A 16,260-nucleotide genomic window follows, 5' to 3' on the forward strand; every position below is an offset into this window, starting at 1 on the left:
GGCTGCATACAGATGAACATATCTTCTTCAGCAGTGCCCTGGCTGTAGAGACACACTCACCATAGCAAGACATTCTCATGCCTGTCGTGGAACAGCAAATTGTACTCCTTCCACAGCCAAGTCAAGCTCCATGGTGCCCCAAGGCTGCTCACATTATTCTTGCACTCCAGCAGACATTTCATGTGTTCTTCACCCTAGAAGTAAAAATACTGCCATAAACAAGTGAGACCCTGCATCAAAATGTTGCAGTGTGCAGTGCTTCCATTCAGGGTTCCAACCACTCCATTACATTCCCCCTCCCCCAGTTTTTATCTTCCCTGTTACAGGGGCTATTGAAAGTGAAAGAGACAGGAGAGAAGCACAGGCAACTCCCCATTTACACGTGACTAGCATGTATACGTCCGCTGATGCGCGCATGGTTTTTGGCACCACGAGGGCAGGCTTGCACAGCTCCTACTGACCTGTGCAGTGCCTTGGAAGGCAACCCCTGTGTAAATGGGGAGTTGCCTGAATGGGATTGTTGTTGTTTAGTCATTTAGTCGTGTCCGACTCTTCAAGACCCCATGAAGAGTCGGACACGACTAAATGACTAAACAACAACTGTCGTCCCCTTCTCCTTGTGCCCTCCATCTTTCCCAACATCAGGGTCTTTTCCAGGGAGTCTTCTCTTCTCATGAGGTGGCCAAAATACTGGAGTCTCAGCTTCAGGATCTGTCCTTCCAGTGAGCACTCAGGGCTGATTTCCTTAAGAATGGAGCGGTTTGATCTTCTTGCAGTCCATGGGACTCTCAAGAGTCTCCTCCAGCACCATAATTCAAAAGCATCAATTCTTCGGCGATAAGCCTTCTTTATGGTCCAGCTCTCACTTCCGTACATCACTACTGGGAAAACCATACGGACCTTTGTTGGCAAGGTGATGTCTCTGATTTTTAAGATGCTGTCTAGGTTTGTCATTGCTTTTCTCCCAAGAAGCAGGCGTCTTTTAATTTCATGGCTGCTGTTGCCATCTGCAGTGATCATGGAGCCCAAGAAAGTAAAATCTCTCACTGCCTCCATTTCTTCCCCTTCTATTTGCCAGGAGGTGATGGGACCAGTGGCCATGATCTTCGTTTTTTTGATGTTGAGCTTCAAACCATATTTTGCGCTCTCCTCTTTGACCCTCATTAAAAGGTTCTTTAATTCCTCCTCACTTTCTGCCATCAAGGTTGTGTCATATGCATATCTGAGGTTGTGGATATTTCTTCTGGATTAACCCCCCCCCCCTTATTGTGCTGGCAGCTTTCTTTTGCTTTGATTCCCCACCCTACCAGTCTGTTGATGGGGGCGGGGGTAGAGAGAGAGACCCAACTGGCCAGACACCCAAAAAGTTGGACTGGCTTGTTATATGACCTCAGTAGTCCCATTTGCTGGCTATATTACTTGGGGGGAGTCGTGTTTGTTTATTGTTTCATAAAATTTATACACCACTTGATTGTAAACAAGCAAACATCAAACCTATTTGCAGGAGATGCAATAAGTGAAGGTCAAATGGTAAGGGAGAGATTGGAAGGGAGAGAGACTTATGAAGGATAGCCCTTTTGGATAGGGGAGTACCCCGAAGAATCTGAATCACAAAGCAGGCTCAGCTAAGTGGCCACCTGATGGACTAATGTGTGGGTCAGATGTGGGCTTGCATTGGAATTCTTGCCAGTTCTGGACTTCCAAGGTCTGGCTTTCTTTTCTTCCCCCCACCCTCCACTGCTGCCAACCTGGCGTTTCCCCTGCCCTTGCAACTGCTCCACCCTATCCCAGTCCTGGCAAGCTGCAGTGCCACTGCAGCCAGGAGGGTGGTGCAGAGGTGGCAGCTCATCTCACATGCCACAACTGGCTTATATAGCAGGGGTGGGAAACATGGCTGCCTCCATGGACCCTTGTGGTCAGCCATGTTTCTTTCCTATACGGTATCCCCAGTAAGACATTGTACAGGCAAAACTATGGCTGCATGTTTTTGCAGGGTTATTCTTTTTACCCTCCAATGCCAAGTAAAAACAGCTAAATGATGCCCAACGGAACTTGGTGCCAGGACTCAGCACCAGGGTCTCTATCCAGGGTCTGTATCCCAGGCTACGTGGAGAAATCATAACAAAAAGTGTTTCTTGAGCATGTGTGGAACTCGCTTCCCACATCACGAGATGACCGCTGTCCGACCCTCTAAACTCAGGATTACAGTAAAGGTCTTCAAGAGGCAGATGACGTGGCTGCCAAGCAGACTTCTAATTCCTGGATCTTCTCATCTTAGAAATTAAACGCTGGTGCCAAATAAGCAAACTGCTTTCCAACACTGTCCTGGAACCAGTTTTTCTTCTCGTCATTAGAAAGGAGCGACAGTCTTTTAAAGGGGAATTATCTTCTGGAAGCTCCAAACAGGCAGTTCTTCAGAAGTCTTGTCAAAAACGTTGAACTGCTGATGGAGCATGTGTTTCTCTTTGTTACCATATGAACCTCCCTTTGTGTCATGTACCCCAGTTTATTGGCTATCAGTGCAGATAAATAAAGGCCTGTGGATATTGCTTTATTGCCACTATGCAAACTCTCTAAGCAGATGCTTCCATCCCATTCATAAAAGCCAACTCCTAGGGGCCAAGGTCCATTAACACACACCCCATTAAATATTTGAGGGGGCCAACCCCCTTCCCCAAGTTAATAGGCATTGCCATCCAAATGATATGCATGTAGTACATCTTATGATGAATTATGTTGGGCAGGGTTTCCTCCCCCCCTCCCCCCCCGATCCCATTGAAAATAAGAAATTAAGGTTTGTGTACTTCAGAAACAGCAAGAAACCAAGGTAATTATACTAACAAGTGATGGCCAGGATTGCCATTCTGGAATTTCTATAGTACAGGAAGCCAATGGCTTAAACGACAAACAGAAGCTATTGATGCAAGGTGTGTTATGCAGGTGTGGATTGATAACAAGTGTTGAAAAGTGTGAGCTATCTGCAATATGCTGTTCATGCAGCATGGTTCCAGCTCATATAACTCTGGAATGTGGTGATAATTCCATCTATGCTTATCACCAAATCTCAATTATTGTTGAATGTTGCCGTTTCATCACTTCCATACACTGATCTGAAAACCCAGGCAGCCCTTTCAAAATTTGTTTTCAATGAACCAGCATCCAGCTTATGCTTGTATGAATGGGAACTATGTACTCCTGCTGTATATGGATTTTTGCAATATTTCATCCTTTGTGAGCTAAACCTCAGCTTCCCTATATTTGGAAACATCAGGGGAATGATTCCCGCCCCCATAGTACAAATACGTCTGAATAGATTATAACTCAGAAACTCCACAGAAAACTCTGTTTTTGAATTTTTGCTATTTGAATCCCTGCATGTACTGTATATGCTACTATAACTGAAAAATAAAATAGTTCTCCCCTCCCCCTTCTCAAACTTATTGTCCTCTATATATGTAACTCCCAGGGCAGCATAAATGAAACTGAACTACAATAGGTATTTTAAGACTTGAGGCATCTTTTGATTTCTTTCCCACCATATCTCAGGGGCCACTCAGAACAGGTTATAGTACATCTTAAAGACATTTCAGCCTCATAACAAACTTGGTAAGTTCAGGAGAGAAACTGTGGCTTGTCCAAGGCCACACTATAGCTGCCTTTGGGTGTAATGCTAAACTATGGTTTAAAGGTAAAGGACCCCTGACAGTTAAGTCCAGTTGCAAACGACTCTGGGGTTGCAGCGCTCATCTCGCTTTACAGGCCAAGGGAGCCGGCATTTGTCCGTGCCGCAGACAGTTTTTCCGGGTCAAGTGGCCTGCATGACTAAGTTGCTTCTGGCACAACGGAACACTGAAACCAGAGCAGCACATGGAAACACCGTTTACCTTCCCACCAGAGTGGTACCTATTTATCTACTTGCACTTTTTGGGGTGCTTTCGAACTGCTAGGTTGGCAGGAGCTGGGACCGAGCAACGGCAGCTCACCCCATTGTGGGGATTCGAACCGCCAACCTCCTGATTAGCAAGCCCGAGAGGCTTAGTGGTTTAGACCACAGTGCCACCCGCGTCCCCTGTGGTTTAGCAGTATGTAAACAAGCCTTGGGTTAATCTGCTCTGCTTTGTCATCTCTTCCTCAGGTATAGCTGCAAGGAGGAAATTGGAAGATTTCACTTCTATTTTTGACATAATGACAGTTTATCGTTATGTCAAAACCTGGAAAAACCTAATTATGGCTTAGGGAAACAATCCAACTTCAGATGGTGGTTTGTGAAGTTGGCTCGTTTCCCGAAACCATTGTTAAGATTAGGGCTCCCATGTATTGATAAACTGTGGTTAACTGAACACAGAAGCAAAAAGCTTCCAATCTTCATCTTAACAGCCACACCAGGGGAGTGCAGGCGCATAAATCCATGCACATAACACTAAACCATCATTCAGCATTATCTCCAAACCAGACCAATGCACTTTTGTGGTTGGGCAAAGATATGAATCTTGGTCTCCCACTTCCAAATCCAGTCTTCTTCTGTTTCATGTTCTCATGGCCTGTAACAAGCAAGTGGTGTGGATTAAAGTGGCTACATGTTTGTCACACAATTGAGTGGCAAAGCAACTGCAATTTATATATAAGCTGGTAAAATAACACCACCTCCTAATGGGCTGAGTGTTTGAAAAGACTATATAGAAATGACTAGGGCCTAGGCATCGAAATAAAGCGAGTGCTAACAGTGTGCTCCCTTTGCAATTCTCTACTTGGTATATGCTTTCCTAGGTCTCTGGTTAAATTAGTCGAGACCCTCCTGGCCTTAGTTCTGGGAGGAAATGTAGCATACAATAAATGAAGGAGAAGGCAGGGGTGAACGTTGCTCAAATTATGCTTATGCCATGTTGGCAGCACTTCCAAAGGGTTATCTGGAAATAACCAGGCATTAATAATACAGCCTGATTGCAGCAGTGATTAGGTATGAACTGCTCTGGCAGCTATCACCACTGGGCTATGAGATGCATTTCAGGAATGCTATCTCTTAGACAGAACCTTTAACATGCTCAACCCAATTAAGCTCAAGTATTTCTCATCAGGATTTGATGGAATTCTGTAGTGAATGGCTCTGCCCAGCAGCACACACCGAGAAGCCTAGCTATTACATTCAGTCCTCTAAATTTGAACCATCTGGGTATGCGCTAACAAATACTGTATACCAGAGCAATCCAGTTATCCTGTAAAGAAATTAGAATTTTCAGCCTCCAGTATGAGGGGTGTGCATCAGATTTCGATGTCTCCCAAATCAAGTACAAAGCTGGACCACTTTGCACAGATTTGGGGCTTGTCCAAGCCACAGTGGGGCCTCTCCAAAGTGCCCTGAAATGATTTGGAGCAATGCAGGCATTTTGTTAAAAAAAAAGTTGTGCAATGGGAAGGGGGGGAGGGAGAGCTCTTTTGTGACTGACAGGTTTAGCTTCTTATCAAAGAGAATGATTTCATAGAATTGTAGAATTGGAAGGGACCACAAGGGTCATTGCAATTCAGTCACAATGTTTTGCAAATACTGAATTCTGAGAAATCAGGGTTCAGGTCAGGGGTTCCCTGCCACTGATGTGTGTTGCATCACCCCAATCTGTTTTCTCTCCCCCTTTCTATGTGTATTTCATGAAATTTTAAGCTGCTTGTGGAAAACTTTGCCTCTTACCTTATTCGCATAGTACAGATTGCAGTCTGAACATGATCATACATAATGCAAGTAAATAATGTTGTTGTTGTTTGTCTGCACATTCATACACCTACTCTCACATCCCAGAAAAGTTGGATAACCAAAGCCCCAGAGTTGATGCAGTCCAATTGCTACTGCTTAGGATAATTTTTATGATCAAAATGCTTCAGGTCTGCCATTATAGAGTGTGTGTTTTTGGAACTTTAACTTGGTTTCAACACCATGCTTGGAAGACTGAAAATAATGAATGTGTCCAAAGCCCCATTTTCTTTATCCCTGAATTTTCAAAACTTGCCTCCATAAACCAGGGAAGGGTTCCAAGGTTAGAGACAAGGGGTGGGGAAGATCTGAGATCTAGCACGTCTCATTCTGGCAGCCAAGCACAGTAAACAGCACTCTTCTCAATAAGTTATCACACATGGAAGTTAGATGTGCCTTTGAGTCTCTCTTGCATTTTGTGTGTTACATGTGCATCTGGTTAATATGGTATAGCACACAGAAGAGAAATAAAATGTACATTAGCCTCAGCATAGGTTGTCCATTTGCGTTACAAAACCCATTTAGGCCAAAGGCAATTTTGAGTCACACATGCAGAAACATTTAAGGAGTTGTGAAGTTAATGAGATGAGTGTGAAGAGTCTGGACAATAAAGCTGCTGTATCAGTTTCCATGTTCCTTTTACTAGACATTTGCTCCTAATATTCACCCCCAAGAGGAGAAGGGAAAATGTCTATGGAATCGCTATTTTATTCTTGATTGTGGTGGTAAAGATGATGCTTTAATATCTCATGAGATAGCCATCCAGGAGGTCCCAGTCTCACTCTTGAGTTTGCAGGAGAAAGAGACAGCGCATATGAGAAAAGTTCTATGGTGCCACCTAGAGGTATAGAGAAGACCTCACTTAAATGGTTCTCCACAGCAGTCGTAGCATAACCTATCATACTATTGTAAGGGCACAATGAACCATCCCATTCCAATTGTGAAGAAAACAAAAATGGAAAAGCTTTTAGGGATAGAGGAAGCTTAGAAGAACACAATCTTGTCCAGATCTCTTCCTCTGCATTCCAAATGGATGCCCCATGCCTTTTCTTATTACTGAAATACATAATCATCAGCATCATCGTTTATTGAGTTTATATACCAACCTATACCCGGAGGTCTCAGGGCGGTTCACAGAAAAGAACACAACATATGTAATCAAAATAAAAACAACAACCCAATAACACCCACACCCACACCCACCCAGAAAAGAGCCATATTTAAAAGGGTATAGGATATCAAACAGATTGACCAAAGGGCTGGTTAAAAAGGAACATTTTTGTCTGGTGCCTAAGCGTGAGTAATGAAGACGCCAGGCAAACTTCCCTGGGGAGAGCATTCCACAGACGGGGAGCCACTGCAGAGAAGGCCCGTTCTCGTGTTGCCACCCTCCGCACCTCTCAAGGAGGAGGCATAACATCTTTGTTATATGGTAACATTGAATAAAGTTCCATTTTCAAAGTACTCTTTAAAGGTATAACACAGGTAGCTTTTGCAGGAAGTTGCTGCAAAACCCGGTTTCTGTCATCTCAGGGAGAGTTTGTTAACGTAGGTCACTCATCACTTAGCAATTCTGACCTTGTCAGTAATCTGCAAAAGGTTTCCTTGGGAAGCAAAGGCTAAATATTGACCTGCTTCAACGAGGGCACACATTCAGATATGATGAAAACCCCTAATTAATCCTAGTTATTTTAAGCCACGTTTGACATGCAGCAGGCATTCTCTGGCGTTTGGTTGCTAGACGATGCAAAGGTACAATGATGGGTTGAGGGTGCCAGAACACCTGCAAAGGTCATTTTTACAGCACATTCCTACTTGGTAGAGGTGTGACAAGTAAATAGATAGGTGAGCAAGCAGAGGACAAAGGAGATTATTTTAGAACTGAAATTGCCCATTGTGGGTTGGAAAATATACCTGTGGTACATTCTCTAATCATATATTTCATGGTGCCACCTTGTAGAAGGAGCAACAATGATACAGCAAGGTGGGGTGGTTTGTTGGCTTAAGTTTGCATTTTCTATGATAGTTCAGTTTGTTTGAGATAAGAACATAGAAGAAGAGGCCTTCTGGATCCAGTCTAGCATCCTGTTCTCACAGTGGCCAATCAGATGTCAATGAAGCCCGCAAAGAGGACATGAGCCAGAACCAGCCCAGCCATTAGGCAGGGTGAGGCCACTGCTTCAGGTGGCAGAAGCCCTGCAGGTGGCAAACTTACAGATGCCCTGCTGCCTCCACCAGTGGTGGAGAAGCACCTGAAATTGGGTACAAGATCTCAAACTTATTTGAGGCAAGATCTCACCCAAAATCAGCACGATGTTGCCCAAAATCAGTGCTGATGATAGCACTGGGGTCTGGCTTTCTGGGCCAAAAATATCCTTCACCCTTGCCCTAGACAGTGATGGAACCCTGGGAGCTGTCCTTTTTATAAACAGATTATTTGTGTAACATTTCTTAATAGGGCTGCATCATTTAGTGTTTTAATTGAATAGATTAATCACTCTTAAAACTTTTTGACAGACCAAAAATGTTTCTCCTCCAGTTAATTGGGCAGCAGAAGTTTAAATGTGTTGTTGTTTTTTAATTTAATCATTTATAAATGTTTGTAAAAGCTGCAGATGACTAGTCCCATTTTAAAAGAAACATTCCTTGTTGCGTGTAGAGAGGAGAGCTAAAAGCACCCTGGAGGCCAGTCCGTTAGGGCGAATGTAGCACTGCCTCCATCAAGTGCCCACCTACCCGATTTCTTAAAACCAGGGCAGCGGGTGGCCCTGCCTGGCAGCTTCCTCCCCCTTAGACTCAGCATTGCTTCTGTAGAACTGGAGAAGGAAAAGAGGCTCCCCATGCCGTTTGCTATGACTCCACATACTGTTTGCCTTCCTGCTTTCTGCCCTACCAGCACCAGTGCAGACCAGCCCCTGCTCTGAAAGCCTCACATCAGATGATGCTGGTTACAACACATGTGCATCTCGTGAAAATGAATAAAGTATTGTTTGCTTTTTAGAACAATTATTTTTCTCCCGTAATTATTTATCTGGAGGATTTTTACCCCAGTAAAGAACCTTGTCCCCCCTCAAAAAAAAAAGTGGCTTAACAAGTTTAGTGATAAGCCTGCCTTCAGGCTTAAAAGACATCACACAAAAGGTAAGGGGATGGGAAGGGATGATGGGGAGAATGATCAGGCAATAGTTACAAAGTTTTTATATGAGCCAGTTGAAATGGAAAGACCATTCCAGGAGAAGAGGAGACAAAAGTTGCTGGTTTTCTAGCAGGGCCTATAGCAGGGGTGCCCAAACTTTTTTCAAAGAGGGCCAGATTTGATGAAGTGAACATGTGTAAGGGCCGACCAAAGTTGTTGAGCTCTTTTTACAATTTTACCCCAAGATTGTTGAATTTTTTTTAGGATTGAAGTTGCTGAGCATTTTTTTGCAATTTTACCCCAGGACATATACTGCTTTGGGGGCAGGATTAAATCGACCAGCGGGCTGGATAAGGCCCCTGAAATGGACTTTCGACATGCCTGGCCTATAGCATGGTCCTACTTCCCTTCCCTTCCTCCTCCTGTTTCAGAATAGCTTAAGATGAACACCTAAGTTAGTTGTTCTAAGTCAATGAGAAGATTCATAGAATTGTAGGGCTAGTAGCTAGGGGGTGGCGAGGAAGGCCCCCGCCAGGAGTGCAGGCAAGGGTGTGTGCAAAATCAGCTTATATGTCCATAAATATGTCTATAAAGAAAAATAGTGATTAGTGTGTGAGGAATTGAATGGGTGGAGGGGGGTTAGAGGAGAGGTGGAAAGAAGAGCTAATTTGTCAGTTGCTAAGGGGCGCAATCTGGACGGTACTGCCAGGGGTGCAAGATCACCTAGCTACAGATCTGCCCAGGGATCATCTAGTCCAACCCTCTGCAATTCAGGAATCAGAGCTAGAGTTCCTGACAGATGGCCATGCAGCCTACACTGCAGATATCAGAACTTACTTCCAGAAGATGATTTAAATATAGTCAAAATTATGACTACATGTCTGCCAACAGTGACTTGGCATCCACTCCATTCACACCACATTTTTTTCCACAGTTATAGAAGCCTAATGCATAGTTTCTCAACCTGTCACCATTTTCAGAGTGGTATTAGTGATGAGCACTTTGCTTCCTCTTGCCTTGCCTTGCCTTGGGGGAGGTGGGAGTTAAAGGGATCTAGAAAAGATAAAGAGAAAATGCAAAGGAGAAAAATATTGGTCTACCAGACGTTTAGAAGACATCTGAAGGCAGCCCTGTTTAGGGAAGCTTTTAATGTTTAATGGACTATTGTATTTTAATATTTTGTTGGAAGCCGCCCAGAGTGGCTGGGGAAACCCAGTGAGACGGGCGGGGTAGAAATAATAAATTATTATTATTATTATTGTTGTTGTTGTTGTTGTTGTTGTTGTTGTTGTTGTTGTTGTGTTCAGGGCCGGCCCAAGACATTTTGGCACCTGAGGCAAACCGCAAAATGGCACTCCCCTCCCCACTAGGGAAGAAGGGATGAGTGAAGATCTATATCCCGAACAAGGGGAGGGGAAAATAAAGATCTACATCAGGATCAGCTGCTTTTGTGGATCCTGAAGCCCGAGGTGGTTACCTCAGCTTGCCTCATGGATGGGCCGGCCCTGGCTACGTTTGCTTCTTACCCATTTCTAATGCTCTGTGTTTTCTCTTTCATTAAAGGAAAGTGTGGACCTGGGGGAGATCATGTTTTCCCTTTGTTATCTGCCAACTGCAGGTCGCCTCACTTTAACAGTCATTAAATGCAGGAATCTCAAAGCGATGGACATAACTGGTTACTCAGGTGAGTGTTCCCTTGCTCAGAGCAAGGAATTTCTATATGTGATCTTGCTCCTGTGGTGATATATTTATTTCATTTATTTCACAAGAGTGTAACAAAACCTCAAAGTGTGTAACCAAAAGTTGTTGTTGGCCTCCATCTGTCTCAAGAGACAATGGAGTGCACCTCTGGGGATGAAGTGAAACTGCTGGAGAATCACAGTGGCTGCAGAGACCAGTAACTCATAACTGCTGCCTCCCACATTGTTTTTTGCTGAATTAGCACCGAAGTGACCCCCCCTAGGGTGCAAGCCTGGGCAGTGTGTATGGAGGTCCTGCACTGCCCAGATGACAAGACCCACCCCATCTCGGCCACCCTGATGTGGTAAGGAAAGGAAAGCAATACATTAGGCACTAGCTTGGGCAGGCTTTAAAGATGGGGCTGATGGGAGTCCAAAACATGGGGAAAGCACCAGGTTGGCAAGGGCTGCTCTACTGTAACCAGACCTAACAATGTGTAACTGAAATATCTTATTCTTCCCCTTCACTCCACCTCCCTATGTATTTCTTGTTGTTTTCACAGTGTCAGATTTTAGCCAGAAAGCCCTAGGGGTAGAGCCCTGCCTTGTGTACGATGGTAGCACTCTATGAATTAATACAACAACAATTACAAAAACAAAAAGGATAAAACAATAATTTCACACTGGTTTCCATAGAATTAAAGTGTGGCTAATTTTTGCAGGATCACACCATGTATTCCTATACCCTCCACCACTGTGGAGCTGTGGAGCAAACCAATAGGAGAAGTGAGCCCAATGGTCAATCCAACTGATCTGATTGCAGATCTGATTGAAGCTCAGCTAACCCCAAACTGAGATTGCATCAGTTGGATTTACTAATCACATCTTCTAATTCCTAAGATTTCATGGGCTTAATCTTTCAAGTGCTACAAGACTCTTTTGTTCTGTTTTGTTTTTTGCTGTTTTGGATTAACACTGCAACTTCTCCACAAATTCTGTTCCCTGTAGATTTGCCACATGGATTATTTGGGAAATGATAGAGCTCATATAAACACACACACATATATAATTCTTTTTGAGAACTTTCATTGTGCAGATAGTTGAGTTTCTGCCATAACAACTATTTTTAATGGCCCAGATTTCCACATATCAGTGTCTTGAGTATTGCTGGCAAACATTTTAATCTACAGCAGCAACAGCAGAGACTGGGCAGACAAACATTTCTGCTCAGATGGCATTTGCTGCAGGTTGAATCACTGCAAATCCATGGTTCAGAGGGAAAACAGCTCAGTAGCTCAGCAGTGATGCCCTATATAGTTACTGGAACTTCTAAATACGCAGCGATTTTCTCCAGCAGCCTACATAGAATTCGAACTATGTTGGAAACTCAGAAGCAATTTGCCGAAGTCAATCTCCGGGGCAGCTGGGGAGGTATTGCTGCCTTATTTTCCCTTCTCTTTCCCCTCTATTTCCATTGACAAAAAGGCTGCTAAAACCCCTTACATGAATTCATTTCTTGAAAATAGTTCACAGACATATAGCTTACCAGACACGGTGCACAAGGAATGTGTGCAACCAAAGAGCTGGAGGGATGCTCATGCATGAAGAACACCTGTCTCATATTAAAGAATAGTAAATGGACTGGTGGACAAATTTAGCAATGAACACAGGAAACAGGTCCAGAAGACTCTGTTGGAAAAGGAGTGATCTCTGGGAGAGCTGCATAATTACAAAATCACTACCTCCCTACAGAAAAGCAGGCCCACATATACATACATGGCATGGTATTCAATTAAGTTTTACTCAAGAGCAGACCCACTGAAGTTAATGGACACCACTGTTAGATCCATCAGTTCCAATAGGTCTACTCTGAGTACAATTTACTTGAATACCACCAATAGTCTCTGCGTTGACAGCTGATTTAATGTCCCAAAAGTAAAAAAAAAAATGTTTGTTCTAACCTATACTTTTCTAGTCTTCCATGTAATTCAATGAGCTCCATTGAATTTTGTAGAAAGAAGAGTTTGACAAAAAAAACACAACCCCACCCCGTAAACACTTCCCTGCTGCAAAGCATGGGAGCAATACTTATGACATCCCTAAAACTGACAAATTAAGAAATCTGGCACACCTGAGGAAGTGTTCATCACTAGACTGTTACATGTTGGACCTGTAGCAAAGTGCTGCGGTTTGGAGTCCTCAGCTTCCAAGTTCCAGCCAGCCAACCAGCTGCGTCCTTTCCGCAAATATTCTTTGCCATTCCCCTCACATCCCCTCCAATGGCCACTCAGCATTCTGTGGCCACTGAGCATGCTCAGCCCCTCATTGGGCTACTCTGGTGAGCCCCTCTTCTCCCCTGCAAAATATCTGTACATTTCCCCAAGCCTAATATTGTGCATGGATAGTGCTGCTTTGTCTCGATGTGGGTCCACACTCAGAAAATGAGCTTGCTGTTAGTTTATAGGATATTTGTTTATAATATGACATAAAGGTAATGTTATGTTCTGACTCCCCTTTTTTTGCGCACACAGTTTTCATTGTTAACTAACCATAGTTGGGTTTGAATGATCAAACATGATACTACCGAAGATGTGGAAGAAGGAGTGAGATTGTGATGGCAATCCATGATCCCATGTGTTCTTTTTGCCCAGAGCCTAGGTGCATGCAAACCCAGAGACTTTCTTCTCTTCCACTCCTGCTTCCACATGTTCCATATCCCATTTGGTCATGTGAGCAACAGGGATCCCATGGATACTGGGATCATCATCAATGCTGTCATTTTCCCTTTCTCCTGCTCTCCAGATCCTTACGTCAAGGTGTCCTTGCTCTGTGATGGAAGGAGGCTAAAGAAGAAGAAAACCACCATTAAAAGAAACACACTTAATCCTAACTACAATGAGGCAATAATCTTTGATATCCCTCCAGAGAACATGGACCAAGTCAGCCTGCTTATCTCTGTTATGGATTACGACCGGTAGGAGGGAATCTCTGTAATGCTTAAATCCCATTCGAGCCATTTCCTCGTTCTTGAGTTTCCATGGTGTGACTCACTTGATTACGTGACTCGGTTGTGCAAGAGACAAGGCATGTTATTAGAAATATCAAGCTGCACTTTTTGCTTCTCAAGTATTTCCCCTTTGGGTCAGCAGGGCATGTTCCTAGGATATAATTTAATGACTTGTGAAGTCGTGAAGTCCATTGGTGATGGGGACAGAAGCATAAATCACATGCTCAGCTTCATGCTTGAAGATCACATGTGAAGATTCACATGGGGATCAGTCTTGATAATGACAGCATACACTCCCTATTTACCAGGGACAGTCCTTATCCCATTTGCAGACGTGTCTCTGATTTGCCTATGAGGCATGCTGTATTATAATTCTGTTCTCATTTGTAGCTTCAGCAAGAAGGGTGGAAGAAGCAGGAGGGGCGGATTTAAATGTGTCACTGTAGCAAAAGAAAGCATGTCTAAAACATGTTCCGTGTGTGGTTACCCCTTTCAGAGTTGGCCATAATGAGATTATTGGGGTTTGCCGTGTAGCAAACAATGCTGAGGGACTAGGTCGAGACCACTGGAACGAAATGCTGGCTTACCCACGGAAACCAATTGCACACTGGCACCCACTAGTAGAGGTGAAGAAATCCTTCAAGGAGGTATGTAAAGTATTTAATAACTTCATTTGAATGTATGTTTTGTAGGCCAAAATTATTTTTGGAGAAGCTTGCACTTGTATCGTGTGAATTTTGAAGAACACCTTACCCAATGATAGGCTTTGTAGCTATACTATAAAAGTAAGAGTTAAGTTTACAGATACTGTTGGTGTGGTTGTGTTGTATTCATGCACACCTCCCTACCCATGTTTTGGCTCCGGAAACCTGCAGCAGTCCTTAAGCATTTTGGCCTGGCTTCAACTTGCACAGAACCTTGTTAATAGACCAATTTATTTTAACCAGCTCAAATGTGCAGCTTTAATCCTTTTTAATTTCAGAGCACTGCACAAAATGTGCCTAACTTCCATGGACTTTGAAGCTGGGAATAAAGCAGAGAACTGAGTAAAATGGAAGGAGTTAATGGAGCTGATCTTTGCTGAAGCAGAAGTACATAAGTCATCTGCAGCCTCCAGAACTGTTCAAAATCTAATATGATATCTACAGTAACATCTGCAGAACACGATGCTCTAGTGGCCAGCTTCTAGGAGAAATACCCTACTATTATTACTTAATCACTTTTTTCAGAAAGGTGAACTCAAAGCAGCTTACAAAATGAACATTAAAAGCAAGTGTAAAGGAACCTAAAACACACCTATACTGTGTATAAAGCAGAGCCAATTCAACCTCACCTACTGAAAGATAAATAGAAATTAAGATCCAAAGGCAGGATGAATGAGAACAGTTTTGCTTGGTGCCTAAAAACAGACAGAGATGGCACCAGGCATGCCTCTCTGGGGAGAGCATTCCACTGAGCAGGCCCTTTCTTATAGCACCATCCTCCTATCCTAATTGATTAGTACCCAGTACAGTTGTGCCGGGAGTGGTGTTGTGTGTTCAGACCATCTCTTGACCCAGTCAGCAACCTGGCCCCTGAATTCTGCACCAGCTGCCGTTTCCATACCATCTTCAAAGGCTTCCATGAACAGATTAAGCAACAAAGCAAACCAATAATTGTGCTGCCCCAAATGGGGAAAGAAGCAAAGGAAGCAGGAGGTACACCTTCAACTGACAGTATTTTGTGGGAGGGATTCAGGTGCATACCAGGAAATGTAGCTTTGCAAAATTAAAGCACTAGTGCAACAAATCTGCTTTTTAAAAAAAAACACAAAAAGCCCACCCTGGCATTTTTTGGTTTGAAAAGTGATGAGGAAATGCACTGAAAAGTGTGACATAAAGAATTGGCTAATAGAAAGTCATATAACCAAGCGAGAGAATCAGAATGAATTATTATGTTTATTATAATGTTTATTTATACCCCGCCTTTTTTCCTGACAGGACTCAAGGTGGTTTACATACATAAATGAGAACTGCTAAAACGTTTTTAAAACAATCATAAAAAGCAAGCAGACATTGTTAGAAGTAAAACTATATGCATATATTAAATATATTAAAATGAAGACTCAGTAAAGACTGGATACAATCTAACCTCCATGTAAGTTTTGTGTCAGCAAGCTAGGGTGAATGTTCAATAGACAGGACATCTGGGGTTGCTCAGTCAGTTGAAGGATGCATGCACAAAAAGTCCACAATTATGACTCAGTAACGTTCCTAGCTGCAATGCAAGGGAATACAGGAAGAGCAATGAAGCCTGGGCCCCAATGAAACCCCAGATTGACACTGAACCCCCTGTAAACTGTCTCCTTGAGACAAAACACAGGAAAATTAATGGTACTTGGCTAACTTCACCTGTAATCACCTAGACTACTACGATATGGGGTCATTGTGTTTGGTTGTCGTAAAGTACAGCCAGATACAGATGCAAAGAAGAGTGCCAGGGTCTAGATGTCTATTTGGTTGATACACTAGCTCTGCCACTATCAATTTAATGTTAAGTCTTAAAAAAAAAAAGATTCAGCAGAGAACACACCAATGTTCCTCCTCGTCTCCCTCCCACGCTCTCTCTCTCCCCTTGTTATTTGTTGATCTGAAGCGGAGCAATCCCATCAGGGACAAGAAGCTGCTGTGATCCTAGAACAAGTACTTCCAAGTGC

General features: G+C 43.3%; 1 protein-coding gene across 3 annotated transcripts in view; it reads left to right on the forward strand.

Annotated features, from left to right (window-relative positions):
* The window catches only part of SYT6 (synaptotagmin 6), a 134,290-nt gene that overhangs the window by 104,713 nt on the left and 13,317 nt on the right, over positions 1–16,260 (forward strand). For all 3 annotated transcript variants that reach the window (XM_081194728.1, XM_081194729.1, XM_081194730.1), the window contains exons 4-6: positions 10,443–10,563; positions 13,361–13,532; positions 14,062–14,212. In XM_081194728.1, coding sequence (XP_081050854.1) covers positions 10,443–10,563; positions 13,361–13,532; positions 14,062–14,212 — 444 coding nt within the window. The remainder of the gene's footprint in view (positions 1–10,442; positions 10,564–13,360; positions 13,533–14,061; positions 14,213–16,260) is intronic.

This window comes from Podarcis bocagei (assembly GCF_964188305.1).
Source record: "Podarcis bocagei genome assembly, chromosome: 5".
NCBI classification, from domain to species: Eukaryota; Metazoa; Chordata; class Lepidosauria; order Squamata; family Lacertidae; genus Podarcis; species Podarcis bocagei.